This window comes from Argiope bruennichi, chromosome 3 (genome assembly GCF_947563725.1).
Source record: "Argiope bruennichi chromosome 3, qqArgBrue1.1, whole genome shotgun sequence".
Classification (NCBI taxonomy): domain Eukaryota; kingdom Metazoa; phylum Arthropoda; class Arachnida; order Araneae; family Araneidae; genus Argiope; species Argiope bruennichi.
In genome coordinates, this window is record NC_079153.1 from 32,294,747 (window position 1) to 32,322,483 (window position 27,737).

A 27,737-nucleotide genomic window follows, 5' to 3' on the forward strand; every position below is an offset into this window, starting at 1 on the left:
ATTAATTAACTACTATCCAGTCCATCATCTCACTAGAGAAAGTGTACATCTCCCAATAATTTTTTAAAATTGTAATGAGAATTGTCTTTGGTATATGGAGTCTTCTAAAACTACTTAAAGGCCTGTTTCAACGAATGAAAAAATAAAAATTCTGATATTTTTATTTTAGTTATAAATTTAAGGGGCACTGGTTCTACTCTGTAATAAATTTAGAATATCTGAGAAATTTCTATATGGACTTATAACGAGGCAATTATTTTTATTTTATACAATTATTTTTTAATATACTTTGCGTGTGCGCATATAAATGAGTATGTTAGAAACAATGAGGAAAAAAAACAGGTGATATAATAATATTTGATAAAATTTGCGATTAACATCACATTTGTTGACAAACTTACCTACATTATTAGAAATAATTAAGTCGAAAGAAAGGGGGAAAAACGAATCATCATTTCAGTAACAGAGAAAGTATGCATATCAATATTTGTGCTGTATATCGTACAAATCCATGATAAATTGATGCACACGTTTTTATCTACTACAGAATCTACTTTACAGCTGTTTCGTTCAGTCTTTTTTCTCTTCCCTGGATTTCTTGAACAATTGTTTGTTATTTTTTAAACTCCATATTTTTGTTATTTTTTTCTATCTACTAATAATATATATGTGTATGATTGTGTTTTTATATTTGCTTTAATTTTAACTCAAAAACAGCCATAGATATTTGTACTCGTAAAATATTGCTTCTTTATTTATATTTCGGTCAACAATTTTAAATGAAATTTTGAATTATAATTTATCATTCAGTTCTACCTTTTTTGCACAGTGTTATTAAATTCTTTTAATAATATTTTAGTTTATTGTATTTATAACCATTTCTTTTAATTACTCTTCATCATCTATATTTACATTTTGAAACAAAATTGTTTAGCATTCAGACTGAATGTTTTCATTTGGCTGCATTCATTTAGTACTATTTCTTTATAGTTACATCTATGAGTTTCATGTTATATGTTAATGGCATGCGAGGGAAAGTTCAAATATCTCTCTATATAAAACGTTAAACTACGTGGCACAGAATTCGAGCTTATTACTAATTGTCAAATGGCAACTATCAAATATAAACAAAACATATACGAATTTCAAACTATTTGATTTACCTCGTTTTTGCCGATGTACAGAATCAAACATTTGGCTTAGCTAATTAATAGAGATGCAAAGTATTATTAAAAGGTCAAAGAAAAGAAGATGTAGAAGATATCAAGAAATAGGCTTCAAATAAAAAGTTCAATTAAATGCAAAAATAGGCATAACTATTGTCAAATTGGTAAGACTTTAGATTAATGTACGGCTTCTCGCCAAGCACGTCAAAAACTCTTTAAAAATCTGTAATCCTGGGTGTATATTATAAATGGTAACAAACGGCTTTTAAAAGTGCAGTCAAAAAATTGTCACGTTTATATTTGGCGAAAATTCATTCCAAAACTTATCATTTTTAGCGTTCGTATATTAATCTTAAGTCCAGCCGTAATCGTAAAGACTTGTCTACGGATATCGATATTTGCATTCTTCCAAAACAATTTTCTTATAAAATATGCTTTTTCTATTATCGTAATTATACAAAATTATCTTTTTAATTATGTAAATTTCATTTTTTTGTGAAATTTTTCATTTAACTTTCAAAATATTTTGATACACTATCTGATACAATGTTTTTAAATGCTATGATGAAATTAAACTCTCCATCACGACATTCAAACATGTGCTTTTATCAATCATTAAATTAATAGTAGGATGTTCACTTTCGCTTTTATTTTGTAATATATGCCCTTTGTAATGTGCAATAAACTACTTTACTTGAATTCATGTCAAATTCATGTCATATCAAATGACAAGGTGAAATGTTTTTTAAAGAAATGTATCTCATATTAATAGTTAACAGTCTAAAAACTCAATTAATCTTGGCGAACAATTGGCCGCCAAAGGGGGCTAATATATAAATAATGTGATATTAATATATAATATATAAATAATAATATATTATATATAAATAATATTATATAAATAATGTGCATAATATAAATAATGTGCATTATGCATAATCTACAATTCTATCATACAAAGCGATCAACATTTTTTGAATATTCTTTCATTTATTCTCTTTATTTCTCAATTTTATGATTAATTGATTTTTAACAAAGCGATAGTTGGCAATGAGCCTGCGTAATTATTGAGCTTTATGAATCAGTCCCAGTTCAGAGCATAAATGAAATTTCCCTCGTTTGACCTTGAGATTCGCTCTCCGCTCTTCAAAGCAAACAATGAGTCCTGCTACAAGGTGAACGAGGTTTTCCACCAATCAGTCGCGCCTCTTCATTTAATATAATTCTTTCTTTTGTTTTTTCTTCCTTTTTCATCCAAGTTTTTTCACGATTTTCTGTCTCTTCGCTTTAGTTCAGCTGCCACGCTTTTGATCGGCTGTCTAAACAGAGCGTTCTTTTTAAAGACTATCAGCTGATAAAGGATTTTTAGATTATAACTGAGATGATTATGAAAACAATGAGTTTGCAAATCCAAGGTGTAAATCTTCATCAAACACTGAAATCTCACAGCTATTTGTTTTTATCTCACACTTGAAATTTTTATTTGTAACAAGAATAGAGGAAAACAACACGCAGAAAAGACCCAGGTGAACACAATTGTATTTTCGGATTGTTTTAACTTCCTCCTTTGCGTCGAGTTAGAGTCATCTGCGCCAGCCTACGTGGAATTGCCGGTAAAAGCAGCCAACAGAATGCTTGGAGTAGTACTGCCATAAAATGAAATCAGTTGTGTTGCTCGTTTTTATAACCTGCCAGCTTTGTGTACAAGTTTCTTACGGTCTTAACATCACTTTTAACTCATCGAATGTAGAAGTTTTTGTCGACGATAAAGTTACGGTTTTGGTTATATTCAATGGAGCAGGTGATGAACTGGAACAGGTGAAAGCGAGCAATTGGACCGTGTTTTACGAACCACGGTCGAATTTAGAAGCAGAATTCAAACAATCTTCGATAGTTTGTGACAATATTGATCAACGATGTATCGGAGAAATGGATATAAAGGGCCTTTTCTTAGGATTTGGCACAGTGACTTTGGCTCGTTTAGATCCGGAAACAAAAACTTGGATAAAACTTGAACCTCGTTTAGTTGTTACAATTATTCGGCTAGATAAACTTATAAACAAAATATTTATAGCTTTTGTGGCTATAGTTGTGAGTCTCAATAATGTGAATATGGGATGTGCGCTTGATCTGGGTATTGTTAAAGATGTGCTCAAAAGACCTATTGGACCAGCTATTGGTTGCTTTTGCCAGTTTGTAATAATGCCCTTGGTAAGTAAAATTAAAAAATACATTTTCCTTTATTATTTTTATTTCATATTATTCTATACTTCTATTAGAATATAAAATCACTGACTTTTTAAAACACACTTATCGGTTCTAGTATTTTGAATCTGCATTTTCTTAATAAATCTAATGATTTATTATGTCTAATCTGATGATTTTGGTTGCATTTTGTCTTTCTAAGGAATTTTATTAAAGTCGAATACATAATGTTTATTTCATTATTCATAGATATAGACCTATCTAATTTATATTTTTAAAAGTTTGCGGTTTTTTTTTTAAATTTTAACTTCTCGTTCTTTCAACTTTTCACTCTTGTAAAAAAAATCACAACTTATAGCTAGCAATATATGAATTTAAAAAATAGTCTATAAAATAGGAATCAAAATATCAAATAAAATAATGGATGGTAATAACTCATTATAATTTTATGGTCTTATACTATTATACTTAAAATAATTTCGCAAAAGATTCTTGTGATTGCTGGATGAAGTTATTCTAAAGTGAAAATTTTTTCTCTAAAGTCTGGAAATTCGTACAGCGAGTGAGATATTTTTAAACATTTAATAAAAATACAAGATATATTTCAATATAATTAATTTATTTTATGATTAATTAAAAAGGAGTACCAAATTTGTGCACATTCTTAGAATTATAGGCATAAAAATACCCTACAAACTTTTTATAAAGTATTTTTTATGTGGATTTTAATGAAAACGATATTGCAGTACTTCAATGAGGATTGTTTTCTCAATTTGGACGGAAATCTATTCAATTGATAAATACAATAAATAGTCTATAAAATAAGAAAAATAAGTCAAAAGAAAATTATGACCGACATTAACTTAGTAGGATTTTATGATCTTGCACTATTATACTTAAAATAATTTAAAAAAAGATTCTTGTGATTGCTGGATTATTATATTCTAAAGCGAAAATTCTTTTTCTAAATCCCTGAAATTCGTATAAAGAAAAAGATATTTTAAAGCATTTAATAAAATACTAGAGATATATTATTCGAATCAATTTATTTTATGATTTATTAAAAAGATGTACCAAATTTGAACATATTCTTTAAGTTATAAATATAAAAAAATGCCTACAAACTTTCTGAAACTTTTTGAGCCCCTCTTTCACCCCTTTATCTGAATGTTAATAAAGAAAATATTCAGTGAATTTTTTTTTTTTTTTTTACAATATGGACAGAAGTCATTTTCCTGATCATACAATCATATGGTAGAGACAAGAGTATAGATACATAATATATCTTCTAATGTCTAACTGCATCCTGTTGTACATTTTTTTTTTGCAGTATGCTTAATGGATTCCAAAATTATATCGGCGCGACAAATTTAACCCAATCACTTAAAATGAATTCATTCCAAAAAAATGCCGATCTTTATTTCAGAATTACTTAAAAAATTTTAGAATTTTAATAACGTTTTCAAATTTTAGAATCTTAGTAATATAGATTAAAATTAAATAATCAATTCATTTATTAATAACTTCTATAAAAATGAATCATTTTTAATTGTTTATTTGTTTCGCACTTGCTAAAAGAAGATAAACACATTTAGTAAATAAAAAAACAGCTAGTTGTGCCAGTCACTTGGCTTAATTCCTGCAATGTCATCATCGTTTATGTTTTTCTGTTCTTTTAGAACATGCAATTATTGGCATGGTGCCATGTTTGTGGCTTGGTGTTTCTCCACGTGTATTCGTCGTCCTGTGTCTACTTCTGAATGCAACATTATTCGGCATTAGTAATGTTCGAATTTCTTAAAAATTAGAAACTCAAAGTATTAAATACTGAACTGGTTATTTATAGACGTTCTTTTTCTTTAGAATTATTTTGAAAGATAACACAATATTTCTTTTGTCGAAATTTGATGCAAAATTACAAAAATATGAGTGAATATTTCGGTTAAAAAGAAGATGATAATTTGGACCGGATCTTCAAGCAGATGAAAGGCCGAATAAATACAAACATTTGAAAACAAATAAATAGACATTCGAACTCTAGTTCCAAACATTACAAAATATTGTTTCGTTATTTTATTATTAAAATTTATTTGTAATTATATAACATTGATAGTGTGCACGCAGTAAATGTATTTAATATCGTTGCAATTTGCGTAAGTTTAAATATGATAGTGGCGGATGTAGACATTTCGAAGGTGCAGACAGTGCAATCTATGAGAACGTTTTTTTTTTATTTTTAAATTTGATGAATTTAATTTACCATTTCAAAATATGTTTAACTTAACAGCATAATGCTTTATTTTATACTAATTTTTTTTATATTTTAGTAATATTGTACAAATGCATATGATTTTATCTAATTATTATAATTAATGATTGTGTGGCTTCTACTTTTGCACAATGCTATTTAAACAGATGTTTTGTGTTTATAAACGTAGTTATTTTACGTTTATAACGTTAACTACGTTAACTACTAATACTATTATTATAGTATTAGTAGTTAGTTATTTATAATTCATAGAATCTGTATTTTTTTCAAACTTATTCATTAATAAGATTTTTTTAATCGGTCTGCATGCAACACCCTTCAATCCAGCAGCACGAAGCAGCTATCTAATTTATCTAATAGTCAAAAAATTCGATTTTAACAGGTCTCCTTATTTCAAAGCTCTATAATTCCGAAAAACACATTTTCAGCATTATGTTTGCCTGGCTGTCTGTCTATGAACATAATGACTCAATTACACTTTGGGATAAACAGATAAAATTTGGTATATCGACTTGCGTTGGATTTTGTAGATTTCTTTAAAATTTTAAATGAAACACAAAAATTCACTAAAAATGTTATATTCACACCAAAAATCTATCTTTATTAAATATTTCTCGTTAATGCCATGCAATGATTTGTGGCCTTTCGAAGGTTTAAAATTTTATGCTAGGGAAAGGGGATGAAATCTTAGTTGGAGAGTATATGAACAAGTTTTGGGATGATCATTCCAACTGAAATTTTCGCTCCTCTCAACTAGGGATTGCAATATGGGACCAAAAGTTCAATACCGGTATTCGTTATTTTTTAGATCTTGATACCGGGATACCGGTTTTAATACCAGTAGTAGACATTTTGGAAAAAGAAAGAAAACACAGGTGTTTCTTTGTTTTATTTGCCAGTTTTATTAGAGGGTGTGAATATCATAAAAGATAATTTGTAACTTATAGATTATAACAGTATATAAAGAGTCACAAAAAAATAAAATAAAGGAACATCTTACTTATTTAAAAAAATTCTTATTTATTACAAAAAAGTATAAATATCACTATTCAGTCTGTGGTATGTTACACATTTTTGAAACGTGATCTTAAAAAACATAATGCATCAATTGTACTATCATTAAGCCTGGAACGTAATCTTGTGCAAAAATTATCAGCCGTCGAAAACGCTCTTTCGGCATCTACGCTAATTGGCGGTACTGTTAGCAATACGCGATATACTTTTTCGAAGTATTTATCTCTAAATCCCTCATCTTCAAATAAATCGATTTCTCGTCGGATGGTTTTGGATGTAGCTGATTTCTGTATTGTATTTTTGGTTCGTTGAAATTTTATTTATCGTTAATTCTAATTTTTGTTCAAGAGACAATTCCTTTTCACTATCGGTGTCATCATAATCTTCGATAACTGTACCGAATTCTTCTGAATGTGGATAGGTTTGTGGGTAAAAAATTTTAAGAAAATTTACTATAAACTTGATCAGATTTGAATTGGTTAGTTTCTTTTCTTCTTTTTCATTTTCATTTTTAAAATCATTATAATTATGTAAATACCGTGAGACATTTTCTATTTCGGTATGCCTTTCTTCTGTGCGAGTTTTCAATGTAATATATAATTCTTCAGATAGTGATGTACGTCGTTCTTTCAGTGACTGCAACATGAAATTTATTATTGAATTAGCTGCTAATAAATTAGAATTTCTCCGACATATCCTCCTTTCACGCTTCCTTTCCTCCTTTTATCTCCTCCTTTCATCTCAAACATCTCCTTTCCTCTTTCCTCTCACCCTTATTTTGTTGAATTAAACCATCCTAACGCATGCGCAAAAGCGCGAAGGGTTTTACAATCCGTTGTGAAACAGTATTTTATCACTTCTCTTGATTGTACGATGCAATTTCGTATTCATTAATTAATTTCGTCCGTTAGGGAGACCTAAAAACAAAAACATGTATTATTTTGCTATGTTGGCGATCCCTGAACATGCAGTTGAGACAATTTTAAAAATTTCTAGTAAATAACGAAAAAACGGTATTTAAACTTGTGATTACTGGTGTTATAAAATTGAAAAAATAACTCAAAATACCGGTATTCGGTATCCCGGTATAGCGGTGTTGCAATCCCTACTCTCAATTGTTGTTGCCATGACATCAGACTCAAAATATAAATATTGGATTTTGAAATTTTATTACGCGTAATAGAGAATGATAAGGCTATTGTAATTGGACAGATATGAACACGGATCAAAAATCTGCATCAAGTCAAAAAAATAAACATACTAAAAATATTTTATAAATATATAATGCTTATTATTAATATACCCGTTGGAATTCCTTGTCGTGTACGTTGCATTTTATTCTGTGAAAATTATTTACTTGCATTTTATATGAATTTTAATTTCTGGAATTCTCACAATTTTTTTGTAGCGATTTGTATTAAAAAGTCCACATATGTTATTACATCAAGTATTAAATCATAGATGTATTATCAGACACTAAAGAAACTTTCAGTTGGCTTTTCCTGATTTTTTTTGTAAATATTTTCAAATAAAATTTAACCTCTTAAAAAAGCCAGTATGAACCGTGTAACTCGATATTTCTGCACTGGCCACTTATATGTTATTAGCTACAAGCAATCGTTATGTATAGATGTGCTAGGTTTGAGTGTAAAATTGTTCGTTAACCGAAATCTATAGATAAATAATCAATCATAGTTAAATGTCTTAAAATTTTTTAGGATTTTGAAAATAAAAATTGCATAATGTAAAAGAATTTGAGTTTTTCTTTTTCTTACTTATATATAAAACAGATAAATAAAAGCGCAGCTTTAATTGCAGCAATTGTGTCTAAAGATATCCAAATTATAAACATTATCATGATGGCATGGGTTAATATTTCAAATTGAAAAAACTGAATTGAACGAAATGTTTAAGTAAATTGCAGTGCTAAATATTAAAAAAATATTGTACTATCTGATGCAATTTCCTAAGTAAAGTATATTCTAGTAACACACACTGAATGTATCTGCACATTCTCTATGGGGAAAAAGCCCCGATAAAGTTCCCCAACCCAAACCAGTAGACTGATTTTGCTAATTTCTTTCATTTTAAAATTAATGATTCATCATCAATGGCTTGCTATTTTGTACCTTTATCCATTTTTGAGAGAAATATCAAAAATACGACTTCATAATGTATTTTCTGTGAGAAACAGAAAAGGTTCTATGAACGTCGATAAAAGTCTGTCATAATCACTGTAGCGGTTTCGCCAACTTTTATTTCTTCTGAAGTTAAAGACTCATAGATACATACATCGTCAAGAATAGTCTGATTTCATCGTTCTCCAGTTTCGAAAGCTATAATAAAGTAAAACTTCGACAAAGCCTTCCACTTCAGTGGTCGGAACTGCTTTTCATCACCAATTAATTTTGTTACTTTGTAAACATATATAACGAGTCGAAATGACTTATAAATATTGCATAATTTTTATTTTAAAAAGTGCTTTCTTTTGTTTTGATAATATGGATTTCATCAAAATTTTTCGATATGACTATGTTAATACTATTAATATTGTTTGACCAACTGGTCGCTGAAGGTGGTTCCACTGCACTCGTCTTCTTTATTTTTATTATTTTCTTTTAACCCTTTCTAAGGCCGTGGGAAGTATGCTTCTCACCAAATTTGTCAATCGTTGTATGAATTTATGTAGGTTGGCATAAGTTCTGACATATTTTTTTAGAAAGACAGAAACATATATGCTTCAGTCCTTTATCTCATACAAAATGATGTGCCTTGATATGTTACTTAATTATTAATTAATCAAATTAAATTCATCTAAGAAGCTAAATGAATCCCTTTTCTTATTCTAATTTTAAGCCTAAAAGTATTTTAACATAATATGACTAGAAAAAAATGGCCCTTTAAAGGGTTAACTAGAAAGTTTTAATGTTTTCTTATGGATTGTTTATAGCTTAGTAGAATTTGAATTATTGTGTTTCATTTACATAAAGTTATGATGTTTTTAACAATAACAGTTTTTACTAATTTTCATTAACTTTTACAATCAAAAAAAGAAGAGATTTTTTTTTCAAATTTGTTGGCATACTCAGGAATAACTTGAATCTTCTTATTTTAAAAATGGGGATGGTTTTATGTATAGTTAATACTCATTTATAATCCGCTGAGATAGCCTGATTCGAAAACGAATAAAAATTTCGTTTGCCACAAATTCATTATTTGATTCTTTTATCTTTTTAATAATTAATCACAAAAAAAAAGCATAACAAATTTGCATAAAAAAATAGCAGTTGAAATTCATTCAAAATATTTAAATGAAAGTTATGAAAGAAATTTCTTTGGAGAAGGTCTGACAAGTTTATAAGTGATGTAATAACATTATTTTTCGTAAACCTGAAATTTTCGCTTTTATCCTATTCTATTTTTGACGACGCCAGAAGATGAGCTGGTCTAGACTGGCCGTTATCCTATTAACTGATATGATTGTATTGGAAAAAGATTCTGCGCATTATAAGAATGCTTAAGGAATAAAAAAAATAAACATTATAATCTAAAATACTCTTTAGATATAATTATATAATAACAATGGAAGTTTTGTTTTTGTGCAATGGAATCTCTCTCTCAAATCAAAACTAATCAATATAATCAGATTTCAATAAATAGTGATCCACCAAAAGAAAAAAAAGTGCAATGCTGAACATAAATTTTAAAAGAAAAGATTAGCAATAAATTTCAAATTGGTCCATGAAGGGAAAATATATGGATTAGTGAAAGTATAAAATAATAAAAATTGAAGACCTCAGTTAAATGATCTTTGCTATTTATTCATGCTTAGATTTGTTTTCACACTGTTAAATCAGTTAATTTAAATGTTAAAAAAAGTATCAGTTGCAAAATAGAATCTGCCATTCGCATTCTATAATGACGCAGACCTAAAAGACGGGTATATTCTTAACTTCCCAAGTGAGCGATACAGACGACGGCGGACAATTATATATATTAACCTATTCTATTCTTGACGACGTCAGAAGATGTGCTCGTCTGTATATATACATATACAGACGAGCAGATATATCTGAAATATAAGTACCTATGTAAGATGTCTCAGATCAATGTTGTCCGTATTCCTTATACAACGCATAATGCATAAAAGTGAGAGAGAGAAAGAAAGAGAAAGAGAGGTCATAACCAAGGTAATCTTGTGTCAATGCATGCTGACGCAAACTTATAGAGATCTGGAAGGAAGGGAAGAGATATGACGTCACAACTTATTGCTCAGATATGCTTGTAAGATAACTCATATCACAGAATAGAATCCAATATATAAAATACTCGCAGTTGCGATAAAACATTGAATATTTAGTTGAATATATCGAACTTATACTTGTTTAATTGATAGTTTTTAAACTACTCAGTTGTCTCATCTAGGTGGGTACACACTCATATGCAAAGTGAAAGGAAATGGGCCAATTTTGATAGTTTTCCATAATAAAGTATGTGAAATAAGATTCAATTCCATCAGATCTGGACATCGAATTGTTACTATCTTTTCATCACCTCTCGTCAGATGGAAATTATTTACAAGGTGCGGCAAAAAAAAAAAAAAAAAAAAACTTGGACAAAGTTATTACATCATAAATTAGAAGTTAATTATTTTCATTTTAATTTTTGTTCATTTCTTTTTGTCTACTACTTCAGTGATAACATATTTTATAATGTATCTTTTAGTTTACGTATTGTTTTTTTTTTTTTGGCATTTTTACGAAGTCAAGCAAAAGATCTGCAATTTTAGAATTGTTTTAGCAAAGAAAACAAGTCGTTCGTTTGCTTAATGTACCTCGGCAAACTGTGTCTGATGTAATCTGCCATTTCAAAGAGCTTGGCAATGATGGTCCACGTCCAGGAAGTGCAAGAAAACGTATAGTGAATGTTTCCAATAATCGTAAGGTAATCAAAAAGCGAGTTCAACGAAATCTCTAGGTTCCCATAGGAAAGATCTCTCATGAAATGAAAATAAGTGACCGATTAATGCGGCGAATGTCAAAAACAGAGCTTGGACTGAATCTTACAAGTTCCAAAAAGTTCCGCTTTTGACTGAAGTAAACAAACTCATGCGGCTCTAAAGATGCCGAAAACTTTTGACACGGGCTGCAAGTCAGCGCTGAGTGAGATTCCTTTTCACTAATAAGAAGTTCTTTACCGTCCAAAAGCACATAACTCCTAGAACTATAGGAACTAATCTATAGACACTTCAAGTACTTCAGCAATGGGTGAACATTGCAAAAATCCAAAGTCGGTCATGTTCTGGGGCGGAATTTGCGCAAGAGACAAAACACCTCTGGTTTTTGTGGATGAGGACGTTAAAATAAATCAAAAAGTGTACCAACGGGACATTTAGAAGCTGTTGTATTTCCGTGAGCCAAAACGCACTTCCGCAATGTAAAGTGGGAGTTTCAACAAGACTCTGCATCAGCTCAAAAGGCTAAAAAGGCAGAGGAGTGGTGCAAGAAGCATTTTCCAGGACCTGATATCATTGAAGAATGGGTACAATACTCTTTGAATCTCAATCTCATGATACAGTGTATGGTCCATTTTGGAGCCTAGGCCTTGCATTAAACTTGCATAAAAGTTTGCATAAAAGGGCTTGCATAAAAGTTTGGACTATCTAAAGCAATGACTTCGGAGGGAATGGGATAGATTAAAGGTAGAAGATTTGCAGCCCTTTGCTGAAAATTTCAATAAGCGTTTGCGCCTGCCTCTACATCGCTGTAAAAGGCGGCCGTTTTGAAACAAATTAAATTTATTCATTAGTAAATGTCTACTCTTTTTATTATTTGTTATATTTTGTTAATTTATTTATTTTTAATGAAGCTATATTAAAAATTGTTTGTCCGGGTTTTTCTGTCGCACCCTGTAGTTTTGTTTGATGAAATGATTTTCTAATTGTAAAAGGTCTCTCTCTCTTTCCAAATCATAATCGTTTTTTTATTTTTATTTGTGTCATCGAGACTGTTTAAATGCTTTCCCAACGTCGGTTTTCTATTTGTAAAATTAAAACTTAAAAAAAAAAAAAACTAAGCCCTGTGCTTCCCAGTTTGAAATCTGACGATCCAATCCTCAGGTATAATATATTGTTACAAAATTTCCGGGGTTCGTTTGGATAGTGGGAGTTATATGGTGTGCAGAACGCTCAATCAGCAGGCGGCAGTAGAAAAAAAACAACGACGTTTATTTACACGAAGACACACAGGACAGCACAAAAACGACAACTATATACAGCACAGAGAAGACTATCTTCAGCCGCGAGACGTGCAAACAGCAGCACACAACAAGACTCTTCTGCAGACTGTAGCGCACAGCTTAGTTCAGCACTAGCTTGACTCCGTCGCTGCTCTGCTAATATCTGAAAGACTTCTTCTTCACTATCGATTCCGACTACCACCATTCTGGCAGCTGCGGCTGCCCCTTTTATAGGTCTCAGGAGGTGGGACTAGAAGCATCTCAACCAATCAGGAACGTTCGAGGCGTATCTCGGTTCCTAATGGACGGATCGGGAAAATGCTCGATGTTTTGGGTATAATCTATTTTGGCGCCAAAATCTTCAAATTCATCGCCAAGTCGCCAAATGGTCGCCAAGTTTGTCGCCAAGCTCTGTGACCTCCTATGGAACCAACTATGCTGGGAAGCAGCATCACAGATTCGTAACAATATATAACAAAAATTCTAAAATTATAGTATTTTTCATGTTTGTTACTTAAAACTGTACTGCGTAACAAGATCTGAAACCTTTACTTCTTTGGAAATATCATTAGAGAATTTATTTAAAAAATGATAAAAAGAGGAAACAATACTATAAGGAATCGCAACCTTTTTCATAGACTCATTTAACATTAAAATAATTTTAAATTAAACGCGGGATATAAAAGTAAAGTATATGTTTAAAAGATGATACAATAGATGCCACTTAATGTGATCGCAGTTAATAATACCATTCGTTCTATATTATCAAATTTCTCTGTTCCCAGATGACCTATTCAAATGTACATAAAAATATTTGCTTAATGTGATCACTCTATGGTTTAATTTTATCAGGTTTGAAGTAAAGAGTTGAGCTAGCTTTCGGTTTCAACCAATATTTATGACTAACATTCGTGAAATTCCTCTTTTACTGAAAAGAAACATCTGACATTCTTTTTCCCCTTGGATTTTTTTTTATTTGGATTAGAACTGGATTGGTTTAAAAGGACATCCACGCTGCCAGCTTTGGGTTGGAATCAAATCTAAATAACCATAAACTACTGCTACCTGCGATTCAATTCCAAAAGCAATAGAACATTTTTTTAAGCTAATTTGAGTATTGAAATCTAAATTGAAATTCTTATCAGGAAAGAAATCTTACCTAAAACAGATGAGAAATTCAGAACCACTTCTTTTGAAAATTGTAACAAATTGTGAGCTTTTTGTGAGTAAATCCTTAGCAATACCTGTTGATCATTCTGAGGGAACGAAAGTGCTGAAGAAAACCATCCAATGAACGCCTAAACGAGTCAAACGATATTTCGAAACGAGGTTTGCAGCTGCGCTCAACAAGTTTTAAAAACCAATCCAGTACGAACAATAATTGAGAAAAAATCGTCGGCTGTAACAATAAATGATTTTTTAAAGCATTATTTTTAAAACGAATTATAGATATCTCTGAGATAAGTATTTATTGTTTTTCCTTGACGTGATAAAAATACAATTGATTTTACCAATTCGATTATTGTTATCAATCGGTTAATGTTATTAAAATTTCTAAATATCAAAGTATTCACATTAAGCGAGAACTACTGTATAACAAATAATAAAAGTCATAATATGTTTATTTGAATTAATTCTTAAAAAATATGATATCATTTTATGAAAGATTTTATAAGGTAAAAATAATGAATGTGAATTTTGCGATTACTATTGAAAATTATATAAATTTTTCAAAATTTAGAAATTCTCACTTTTTGACAAGAATTTTTTTTTTTTTTTTGCTGACTTGTGTAATTACAATTATAAGAAAAAATAAAGATTTTTTTGCCATTGGACATAATGTTCTTAAGTATTCCAAACATTACCATTTTATTGCATGTCAATTTACTCTTTACTCTAAAAGAGGAAATGGATTAAATGCCAACCATCGAAGATATTTCAAAATGGATGCAATTTATGGAAGCTGCTTCAGGAAAAATTTTTCAAACCGCTATTTCCTTTGCACACCTGTTGCGTTAAACAGATCAGATCGTGCAATCTGATTATAAAACGTGTTGGGAAATGCTGCGTTGAAATCATTTCGATATTTAACTTGGGAGTGCTATCCGCATACCATTTAGTCATGAGATATAATTTTAACTTTCCAGGTTAAAGATATGAAAATAATTGCGGGAACTTTAAGGAAGTTGTAAAAATATGTGAAATCGGGTGCGCAATACCACAGAGATTAAATAGCGTGAATTTTTTTTAAAAATTATATTTCTTCTCGTTTCCGTTTATTCTATCGCATCATATTCAAGTGATATTGTTTTAAAGCTGATAAATTTTATCAAAAGCTTTGATAAGAGAAGTTTTATTTCAGACATGGAAAAATATTAACCAATAACTTTCTAAATGTTAAATTTAATGTTTTTTATAAATTTATGCAATTTATGAATTTAAATTTAGTATAATTTTATTTCTGAGTTAAAAAAATCAATAATAGACTGGTTTTTTTTTTTTATTCTGCTAGCTTTTTTTAGTTTTGTGCAGAATGTTGCAGAAAACGTAAAATAATTATTTATTAATGAATTTTAATATTAATAATAATAATAATTTTAGTTAAATATATTATTCGAAAGGAACAGGAAACATAATGATATTACAGATTTAAAAAATTGTTGAAATTTAGTATTAATTTCCCATGTTTTTGTTTGAATACTACTGAATAAAAAGTATAGAATGAATTGATAAATATCTCATGAAAACAGAAAATATTACTTTTTTGAATTACTCTTGTAGTGTTGTTAAATGGATAATTTAATCTTTGGTTATAATCTTATTAAATATTTTAAAAAGCTTTCTATTTAGCTTCTTCTTTTTTTTTTTTTTTTGGCTGACAAAGTAGTTTTGGTACATGTGTAGATTTTGCACAATCTCTTTTAATTAGATAGTCTTGTAGCCGCTTTTGTAATACAACTATAATTGGCTATGATGACGTCAGAGACAGCGCCTTCTGAGGCCATTTGTGACTCAGCTCAGATCAGACGACGGTACGTGCTGCAGGTTTTGATCTATGCTGTTACATCTATCTTAAAATTACTCCAAAATTTTGTAAGTAAATAGGCTGTGTGTAACGTTACCTGTAAATATTTAAATAACTGTTACACTAATTCGGACTTTTTACTGAATTCCTTAACGACCCTACAGCCTTAATTTGATCTAATTGTTCAGATGCAAAATTGGTAAATCTGAATTTCCAGTAATTACCAATACATTTTTATATTTGCTTACCTGGATACTTGTAAACTGGTGTACCTGTTCAAAGAAATTATCAGATTTCTTACTTCACTATTTTGTGCAAACATTCATACTGACTTTTCTTGAAACATACTAAAATAAAAGATTTTGTCAAATATACAGAAAAAAAATCTTGTCCAGTTTTTAATTTAAATTAAATGAAACAGAAAATATATTAGACGATTGTAATTTCTGTCAGATGATGAAAATGTTTAACTCTGGATGGCAGCTAAAAACGCATTGAATTAATTTTCCCTATCTACTATATTCACTTAATGTAGCTTGACGTACCTTTCAAAGAATTATGTTAATATTGAATTAATATTGTTATATTCTCAGTAAGCAATTCATTGATTCAATAATAGTACGTGCTTTACATTGGCGTGTTTCCTCCTAGGCAATCTAAGCAATTACCTAAGGCACTGAGCTGAGAAGAGATTGCTAGTAGAACGATTAAAGAATATTACCTGCCTATCTGCCAAATAAGTTTGTAAAATATTAGAATAAAATCAGCATTTTGACAAGTTTAATTGATCAAATTCTTATTGATTTCAGAACATTCATTTAGTTATTGCAATACTTATAAGTATGAAATGACTTCTTAAATGTAGTTATGTATAAACGTAACCTTTGTGAAGTCATGAATCATAATAAAGAAATAAATAAAAAACATATACATTCCAAAAAAAGTTATTAAAGTAAAAAATTTAAAATAAATCAAATGTTTATAAAATTTAAAATGTATAAAAATTTGAAAATAGATCAACTAGTTTATTAAAAATAGATCCTAATTATGTGTCCTTGCCAGGACCACAAAGTGTTTTAATCCTTCTCTGGCGTATTTTAAACAAAATAGAAACATATATCAGGATGCTATTCATATTAAAAAATATACTTAGGAATTATTCATTATTTTCATAATTTATAGTTCTATAGTCGAGTATAATAGAGTACTTGAAAAAAGTTATCTAAAATAATTCGATTCTTCTGTTTTTCCCTTAAGGTGTCCTATGGCGTGGGGTACCTTATATTTGAAGATCCCGTTATGCGTCTCGGGCTGTTTACGTTTGGCAGCAGCCCTGCAGGGGGTGCAAGCAACATGTGGACCGTCCTGCTGGGAGGCAATCTCAATCTGAGCATCACCATGACTTTCATCAGCACCATCGCTGCTTTAGGTGAGATTTCAATGATATCTTTTTAATAAAATTCTGATATTCAGGGGCAATTATTTGCCACAAAGAAGGAAACTGGATTCTAATGGAAACTCGACACTAGTATACAATATAACGTCGAGAAGATGCCCATTTGTAGACTGGGAAGGGAAAGATACATCAGCAAGTCGTTTATTTGATATATTCTTTACCCATTATCCGAAAGATTTAAGCATGCATATCTTATTGACTTTAGATCGTTGACTGGAGGTAAGATTTTATTGGCTATCAAGTAGCGAATTATCACGTCTAGTTATTGTATATATAAAAAACAAGGGTTTCAATCATCTCAATTGTTGTACAGTTTTTTTTTTTTTTTTGGCCATCATGTGACGAGCTAGTTATTGTATATATATATATATATATATATATATATATATATATATATATATATATATATATATATATATATATATATATAAACAAGGATTTCAGTCATCTCATTTGTCGTACCATTTTCTTTTGTTGGCCATCATGTGGCGTACTATCTCGTCTAGTGAGTGTATATGAATAAACATGGGTTTCAATCATCTCATTTGACATATAATTTCAGGTAAGTCACTAGATTTGCCTTCTTCGTTTTAACAACTGGGGAGGTGAAATTTTAGGACTTAACTGGGGAGGTGCGGTCTACGAGACCGTATTTCATTTACACTCAAATTAAAATTTCTAATGAATGCATTAGTTTGAAAAACTGCCAATATATTTTGCAAATATTTTTCTTGCTATATAGATATGTTTTAGAAATTTTCTAAAATATATTATCATTGAAAAAAGTAAATGCGTTAGAACATACATTTTCTTCTCAAATTACATGTTACAATAAATAATATTCTTGAAAAAGCATATTACTTTTTACTTTTTAAATCATATTTATTTTTAAAGTATATGAAGGTATATAGAAGACAATATAATGTAAAATTCAACAATTATATGAAAAATAAAAAAAAAATGACAATGGGTAAAATTGGCCCTTTTTTTATCGGCTTGTGTGACTTTCATAACACGGTTTTCTAGGGCATTTTAAATATACAGGTTAAGAACCGGTATAAAAATCAACCTATAAATTCTGTATATATATTTCTTGGTATATTAATATATTTTACGAATTTTTCAAAATACATTATCATTAGAAAAATTAATTATGTTTGAACATACATATCAAAATCAGTTGAATGTGAACTTTCATCGAAAAACTCTTCTGTACAATTATCCTTATCACTAAAATCACTTTATTCTTCATTTAAAAGTGTCTGAAGCACTGCTTCATAAAAGATTCAGTAAACTGGATGATATTTAGGGGCCCAAGTTTTAGCGCCATCTGATAAGCTTTGTTTATCACTGGGACACTAACAGGGAGATGCGGTCTTAGAGACCGCGCTCGAAGAAATAATTGAATTATTTAAAAAAACATCTGCTGAAATCGGTTGAAAAAGTGCACGTGTATTCAAGGTCATAAAACAGGAAGCTACAGGGTCAATCCATTCAATTAAGCTAAAAATAGAATAGGGGTGACAGAAAATCCATCGCTAGCTGTCTCACAGACCGCACGTCCCCAATTAAGGGTTAATAGATTTGCCTTCTATTAAAACAATATGACGGAAAAGGTTGGTGATAAGGGCATACCAGTCAAGGCTTTTGAGCTTTCCAAGTAACTGATTTCCGTTATTCCAGAATTATTTTCTGCTCTATGCTCAGAAATAGCTTGTTATTTTCAATCTTCTCAGAGATTCCAGATCAAATGCTTCATCTGCATTACGAAACACAAATAGTTCATATGATTTATTATTCTCCAGATCATTGAAGAGATGTCCTGCCAGAGTAGAAGGCTCAAATCTTATGGACGCATTCAACACTGATAACTATTTACCATCCATTCCAAATATCATTTTTTAAGTAAAAATAAAAGTGAATTTATTGTATTGGAGATACGCGAGGATTTGTATCACTCCAAGATGATGCATGATTCTGACAAGGGGAGGGCATGAGGTTGAAAATTCATTTCGAAATGAGATTTAGTATAATGGTAATATACATTTAGAATGTTCATTCACGAAAATATTAAAGCGCAATGGCCAGTCAGTTTCGAGAAAATGACCCTCAAACTTTCTGCATAATTTATATACTAATAATGTACTACTGTTGCCGAAAGCGCGAATAGTATAGTGGTTAAGGCATCGGAGTAGCTTTGTGGAGACCCGGATTTGATCCTGGGCTAGCAAACTTTGCGTTTTTCATTTCAAATTAATTTAACAATTTACAAACAGTCTTAATTAATATGTTTTTCATTTTTTATGCAAAAATAAATATGTATTCTCCTAATTTTTTAATTAAAATTTAATTTTTAGATGGAAAATAATTATAAGTATAAATGCCTTTTTTTTAAGTTTTCAGAATTAATTAAATTAAATTAACAATTTAAAGACGGTTTCAATTAATATGATACTCATTTTTATATGGAAAAAAATAAATGTATAATGCATAAGTTAATACATAAGTTATAACTTATTTTTTAAAGGAAAAATAATTATGTGCATGTATATTGTTCTTGAATTATAACTATAATTTAATTTTCAAGTGTTAAAATAATTATAAATATAATTTAAACTATAAAAATATTTCAAAATAAATATTTTTATCTTAAAATAATTAAACGTTTTAATTTTTGGATTCTAATAAAGATAAAATATTTATTTTAACTCAGTGAAGCTGTATTTATATCGGGAATTAAAGAGAGCTGCTGAAATAAACAAAATTGTATCGGCAAACATTCAAAACGTTAATAATCGAAAAGAAAAAGTAGAAAGCAGGTGTTAAGTTAGGGAATGCATAGGCAAATGGTTCAAAATTTTTAGTAACTTACGATACACTTTGTGCATTGCCCAATTTTCTGAAGGAAAAAAAAAATTTTTTTTGAAGGTGAATGATTTTTTTAATCGATTTTTATAAACTTTCTCTTTGAGTATAATCATTTATGAATTTTGCAAAATGTCAAAATGTATTTAACTTCTATGAAACGTTCTTACGATATTACGATTCTGTTTCTTGTATCCAATACAAAAAAAAAAAAAAAACTAATGAAATATTTTTTTGACGTCATTAATTTGATTAGCATTTTTCATCATTTAAGTTATATATGTAATTATTTTTCCTGCTTAAAAATAAAATTATAACTTAAGTATTAAGTCAATGAATATTTATTTTTGAGGGAGATTTATTTTTAAAACATTCGTTTTTGATTCTATAAAAGAGTTATATATTAATTTAAACTCTCTTAATTTTATTTAAATAATTAAAAAAACGCGTTAATATCTTTAATTTTTTTTAAAAATTTATAATTCAAGTATTAAGTGGAAAGACATTTATTTTTCTGTATAAAGAGTTGTATCATATTAATTGAAATCATCTTTAAAATGTTAATTTAATTTAAGTAATTTTGTATATTTAAAAATTGCATCCATATTTATAATTATTTTTCTTCTAAAAATTAAATTTTAATCCAAGAATTAAGAGAATAAATATTTATTTTTGCATTAAAAAATGAAAACATATTAATTAAAACTGTCTGTAAATTGTTAAATTAATTTAAAATAAATTAGAAAAAAAAAAAAAAAAAATGCAAACTTTGCGAGCCCAGGATTAAATCGGGGTTTCTTCAATGCTACGCCAATGCTTTAACCACTATACTATTCGCAACAGTGGCACATTATTAGTATATAAACTATGCAGAAAGTTTGAGGACCATTTATCTCGAAACTGACTAGCCATTGAATATTTTCGAGAATGAACATCCTCAATGTATACTACCATTATACCAATTCTCATCCCGAACTGAATGTTCAAACTCATGCCCTCCCCTTGTGAGTTTCATCATATGATTGAGGCCATATGTTTAACCGTTTGGATCTTCTGAGTGGCTGAGGTCACATGAAATACAGAGGGTTTTAAAAGAGGGCATAGTTTGCAATATTCAGCCGCAGTATTATGTAGTATCAAATGCATACGGCTCAGTCATTAGTGATGTGAGGGGCACCAACTCAACGGCAAAGCTAAACGCCATGTATTCAGCAGCCATACTTTGATTCATATTTGAATCCACCCTATTCTCTCGCCAACTTCGTAGTACAAGAATATGAGTCGCATGTATTTGGAATCTCCAGATTACATGTTGTGCTATGAATCACAAATAGCTTGCTTGACAATAAGGACAGTTTTCAGTATATATTTTAAACTTCTTAAAATAATAAATACGCATGACACATTTTATTACACCTGCCATTCGATGTATTGAATCATCAGAGATGAGTTTTTATATAATTCTTTGTTATTAAATGCAATGGCAGCCATTTCATCCATTTGGACTGTATCGCTACAACTTATGTTTAAAAATTAATTTTCTTTATCGATTTTTTTATTTTCTCATTTTGGGAAGACTTCAAAAATTTTAGTATTGAAATAAATATTTCTTTTATTTATGAAGAAAATGTGTAGTTAAAAAAAAAAAAAAGATTTTATTTACAGTTTTTCTTTTTCTTGATGATATTTAAAAAGAATTAGAAAGGTTTGAATGAATTTCGCGACAAAAGAATCATTTTTTTCCTAAGCACGAATCTTACCCGTACAAAGCAAATAACGTATGAGAAAATTAACGATGCACGTCAGTATGTAAATAAGAAGAAACAGGCATAAATAAAGAGCTATAAAGAGCTTTGCGAATTTTGCGACTTTTTGATAGTTTCAATAAACAGTGTGTTTAGGAGGAAAATAGAAAAATAAAAATCATGACATAGATCTAATAAAACAAGAATTGGGTAGAATTTGAATTTTTGTTCATTATCTCAAATTGCAAAAAAAAAAAAAAAAAAGGAAATGAATTTTCTCAGAAAATTTTCTTACACTGGATTTACTTTGAAAATGCTATTAGATTTTCCGATTTTATTTTCAGAAATAAAGTGATTAGAACTTTTAATTTAAGATTATTAATTAAAGAACACTTTTTTCAAAAAGAAATTTTACTTTAGATTTTTATGACGTGCGTTTTAAATAAGTTCAAAATAAATATTTCTTTCCAATTTCGTTTTAATAACAGAATTACCATAACGATTTCACTATCTTTCTTTGTTATAATAAAAATATACATTTATAATTTTGATTTTATATTTAAACCGAAGATGGTATCTTAATAAAATTAAAATAATTCAATTGAAAGGCTTAAAGTTTTTTTTTTTTTTTTTTTTTTGCCATCTAATTGATTAAAAAATAAGAAGATAAGGCAAATAAATTAATTCCAACAAATTCCAACCTCTGAAATCTGTTCTGTACGAATATCGTTTCTTTTAGCTTGTAGAATAAATATATATATATATATATATAATATAATGCGAAAATGATTAGGTAATTTCAAACTGATTTGGGTAATTGAAAAAATTTGATCTTAAGAGCTAAATATTGGAGATTTATTGTTTTGGCGCATTTTTAGCATTTGTGCTAAAAATATTGTTGTGTTGCTTATTGTTTAGCATTTGTGCACATTTATATAATTAAAAGAGAATAAAATTTGTTATGTGATCTTTCACGTTAAATTTATCAATTTTCTGTGCCTCTGTGTTTAATTTGCTGTGCCATAGGCATTTTTAAAAAAATTATTTTTGACTTCCATCTATTTCTAGACTTTTGAAAAAAAATATTATTGCTGTGAGGAATCCAATAAGTTTAATAATGGATAAAGGCGTTTTACTCAGTAAAAAAAACAACCTTAATGTGCTCAAATACAGTAAGATATGCACAAATGCACACAAAAAGGTAATGTGCACAAATACAGTATTCGCAGAAATAAAAAATATACGAGTAGAAAATAAGCTGCTAGTTAATTTAGCAGAAGAATACAAAGCGCTCACGATAGAACAACTGGGGAGCTTCAAGATTTTAAAGAAAGAATTCACGACTGACTTCAACCGCTTTCGTCTCTTACTTTATATAGCTTTTCCGATAGGACGAAAAGACTTCTAGAGCAATCGCCGGATTTTGATTCCTTTTAGAGATATCGCTTTAATTCTTGCACTTTCGAGAACCTTCATTGTTATTGCCAAATAGTCACCAAGTATTGGGGTGGCATCAGACTTGGAATCCATTAAACATTCATAAAAATCTAAAGCTCTGTTCTTTAATATGAAGAAGTGCAGACAAGTAGTATTGCAGATTCGTAACAATGCATTTATATATATGTAATGGTAAGTTCGGTTCGTAATTAACATCCAGTTTTGCATCTATCAATCACATATTAATATCTAACTATGTATGGTCTTATGTTGAGCTGTGACTGGCTGTTTTTTTACCCATAAAACGTGCAATGGATCTCGAAATTAAGTTGGCACTAAGAAATTGACATATATATATTAGTTATATTAAAAAATTAAACAGTAATATTATTTCACATATGTTGTTTATCTATACTTATGTCATTTAAATTATATCAGTCTGGTATTAAAAAGATTTACACCTATCATAGAGCCTAGAGAAAAAAAAATTGTTTTTTCAATAGAAAAATCATGCAAATACAAAATTAAAACATATTAGATATAACTGTTATAGTTCATACTATATAAATGAGGCATTCCAAATGAATTATTTATAATTTTATGCATACTGTATAGTTAATAAAAAGTCTCATGTTATGCAGTAAATCCTTTTTTAATTCAGTTTTCATTTCTAATTCGTTTGATAAAAATATTCATCAGATGTAGATACATTACATTCATAAGGATATAATAACTTCTTTTCACCACGTTTTTTTTTAAAGTATTTTTTGGAACCTTTCCAAAATAATATGCTTGCAAAAGAGAAAAATAACGATGCGAATAACAATAAATCGTCTGCAGAAATCCCGCACTAATGATCAAAGATTACATCAGACTATGTAAGCGAACTTATATAATGATATCTAATAAAAGAACATTTTTTCTTCAGTTGCCGAAATGTAATGAGATAACGAAAGGAATTTACCGAACAGGAAATGCTCCAAAAAAAGAAAGAAAAAGAAAAAGGATATTTGTAATAACGCTCTAATCATTCGGTTATTATTTTCTTATACCCTTCATAACCCTTATTTATATTTAACTTATGACATAATTTTTCCTATTACTCTTATTTTTGTACTAACCAAAAATTAATTATAAGTTTTATTTAATTTCTTATAATAACTCTTATAGTTCTTGTTTTCCCTTTTTCCTAATATTATACGATATCGTGCGATATTATATTATATCATTTAATTTTCAACAATATTATATAATATTGTGTGATATATCATTTAATATTCTACAATATTATACAATATTGTGCAATATATCTTTTAATATTCAACAATATTATACAATATTTTGTGATATTATACTATATCATTTAATATTCAGCAATATTATGCGATACTGTGCGAGAGATATTATATTATTTAATATTCAACAATATTATACAATATTGCCAATATCGTTTGATATCATACAATATTGTACAATATATGTGTGCTACTACGGTTTTCTTTATTATAATCTTCAAAACTTGTTTATTTACAGGTACAATTCCATTTTGGCTCTTCACTTTGGGGAAAACAATAATAACAGGAACAAAAATCGTCGTTCCATTCCAGAATATAATCGCGTCACTGGCTTCCCTTATGATTCCCATCGGAATAGGCATTCTAATCCAGCGCAGATTTCCCAAGGTAGCTGCACGCTCCAAAAGAATATTGGCTCCTGTGTGCATCATTCTACTTATCTGCATCGTAGTTCTGGCATCAATCGCCAATTCTTACATGTTTTACTTGCTGACGTGGCGCATGGCCATTGCTGCAAGTCTTAGCGTATGGACTGGTTTTGCAGCCGGTATTCTTGTTGCATTGGTCTTTCGCTTTTCACGTGCTGACATCATAGCCATTGCAGTAGAAACAGGCATCCAGAATAGTGGTATTGCCTTCGTGTTGTTGAGTTATTCTTTGAAACCACCTGTATCTGATATTGCATCTGTCGTGCCCGTGGCTGGGTCTATCATAACACCCATTCCTCTGTTTGTTATTTACTGTTTTCAAAAAATTTGGAACAGATGTCACAGAAATGAGGATTTCGAATTGCAAGCCATCACTTCGAAGAGGAGAGATTCCGACCAAGGTGAAATAAATTTAGCAAGCGATTTTGTAAATAAATGATGAGCTTTTGTGTTATTGTTTTTCAAATATTTTTAATTCTTATCCAGCTGTCTTTCATGTAAATTATTTTTATGCGAATATTTGAAAGCAAAAATGTTCAAAAATAAAATATTTTTTCATTTTATTGGAAGTATTTCATTGTTAAATATGATGTGATTCGGTACAGAAAGCGTTTCATGTGATATTACAGATATATGATACTCAATTGCTTGATTTCCGTTGAACTTTCATTTGCACGCTGTTTTATGCTGTACTCTGATTTCAGATGTGTATTATTTATAAATATAATCAGTGTACTTTAAAATTAAATTTCTGCTGAGCACTTTACGCATCTAATGTTATCATAAATACAAAACAATTACTTTCAAGATAAATTAATAATAATAAAAAAGAGAATTGTCCGCGATAAACTATTTTTAATGAACTTGAACTAGCACTTTACTACTGATGCACTAGCACTTTTCGACGATTGCACTTAATTAAGGGGTGGTACGCAGAAAGATGAGAGGTTATTGCACCTCCCGATTCCGCGATTCTCTAATTTCACCCTATTGCCAAATATATCTTCCCTGTCATTCCTTTTTTAACGAAATAAACTCTTCCTGGCGCATATGCAAAAGCGTTGAAGGTTTTAGAATCTGAGATCGAACAGTATTCATAAGCTGTTCGTACATTTTATGAAAGATTACTTTAACATAATATAAATCTAGTTTTTTTTTCTTTCATAAAATTCTTGGAAAAATATACTCAAACGTGCATTTTTTTAAAGATATATTTTAGAAATTTTTTCCAAACAGAACGTACATTTTTACACGTTTTTTCTTTTTTTCTCTTTTAAAAATAGCCATTCATATATTCTATCTTTAGATAAACCATTTCCAAAGTTTTTATAACATTTTTGAATAAAAGAATATTTTTCTGAAATAACTGACTGAAAATTTTATTTTTTGACTGCGAAAATTTTATTTTACCAAGTCGTTAATTTTTGCCATTCTGTAAAAAAAATAATAATTATCAAACAAAAATTTACAGTCTGTTAAAAATTGCTAAAAAAATAAATCCAATTTAAACCAAATGATTGTTTAGTATTTAATTAAAGTATTAAAAAATATATGAACAGTCATTGTATTTTTACTTTTAAATCAAGAGATTGTAACCGACATCGCTTAGTTATTGAATTATTCTTAAACTGATAGCGCATATAAAATTCATTCGGATCATTATTTACTATGAAGAGTATATTGATTCAAGTGTATTCATGTGAAGTAAACAGTACAGCATAAGCATAATGGATATTGTGGGGATCTGGAAAACTAATAAATATCTATATCTATAAACATATTTGAATTTAAAAAAGACAGCATTTGTTATTTATAGTAATTAAACTCGCAAATTGTTATTTATAGTAATTAAATTCATAATTTTTTTCCAATTATCCATTAAACTTTAAAAAGTTCTTCTTATTCCTTTGCAATTCCGGATAATGGAAAATTAAAATTTCAAATGACGTTTTCTTCCCTTTTATGGTTCCGTAATTCATTCTCAACAATGATATTTTAATCATATCTTAAAACTATTCAAAACATGTTCTTAATTGGCAATGAATATCTCTTTCAATTTTTGTTATTTTCAAATTGTCGACTTATTATTGTTTTAGTATTGATTACCAAAATTCTCAAACTTTTCTGAAAATTTTCGTGAAAAAAAAAGATGTTAGAATTCAGGTCTTTCTAGGAGGTAAGTCTAGGAATAAAAATTTTGAAGTTTTTGACAAATTGTTTGTTAAAAATGTAAGCAAGTTAAATATTTGTGCACTGCTCTTTGTTACTGTTAGTTTTTACGTTATATCTCTCAATAATTTGAAACTCCAAATTTAATGTTTTAAATATTGGCTAAAAAAAGTTTATTTTAATCAGGTAAAAGTGGTTCCAAATCTGAATCTTGATTAAAAATCAATTTTAATTTACTTAAAATTGAATGTTAAGAAAGTGTTCTGTTAATAAAGAAAATTATTTTTATTCGTAAATGATTCGTAACAAAAAATATAATAGAAATAATTGGAATTTTTTTTATTTACAACCGAAGAAAAATTTATTTTCGTTTGCTTAAAAAATTTCAAATGCAACAAGACAATAAGCAGTAAGAATTTACTGGCA

General features: G+C 29.0%; 1 protein-coding gene across 1 annotated transcript; it reads left to right on the forward strand.

The window, feature by feature from the left end:
- Positions 1-2,425: 2,425 nt before the first annotated feature.
- Positions 2,426-25,705, forward strand: LOC129964179 (ileal sodium/bile acid cotransporter-like). Its single transcript, XM_056078895.1, has 3 exons — positions 2,426-3,377; positions 17,174-17,345; positions 24,953-25,705. Exons 1-3 carry the CDS (start codon positions 2,823-2,825, stop codon positions 25,579-25,581), a joined length of 1,356 nt encoding a protein of 451 aa, XP_055934870.1. The 5' UTR covers positions 2,426-2,822; the 3' UTR covers positions 25,582-25,705.
- Positions 25,706-27,737: the final 2,032 nt, after the last annotated feature.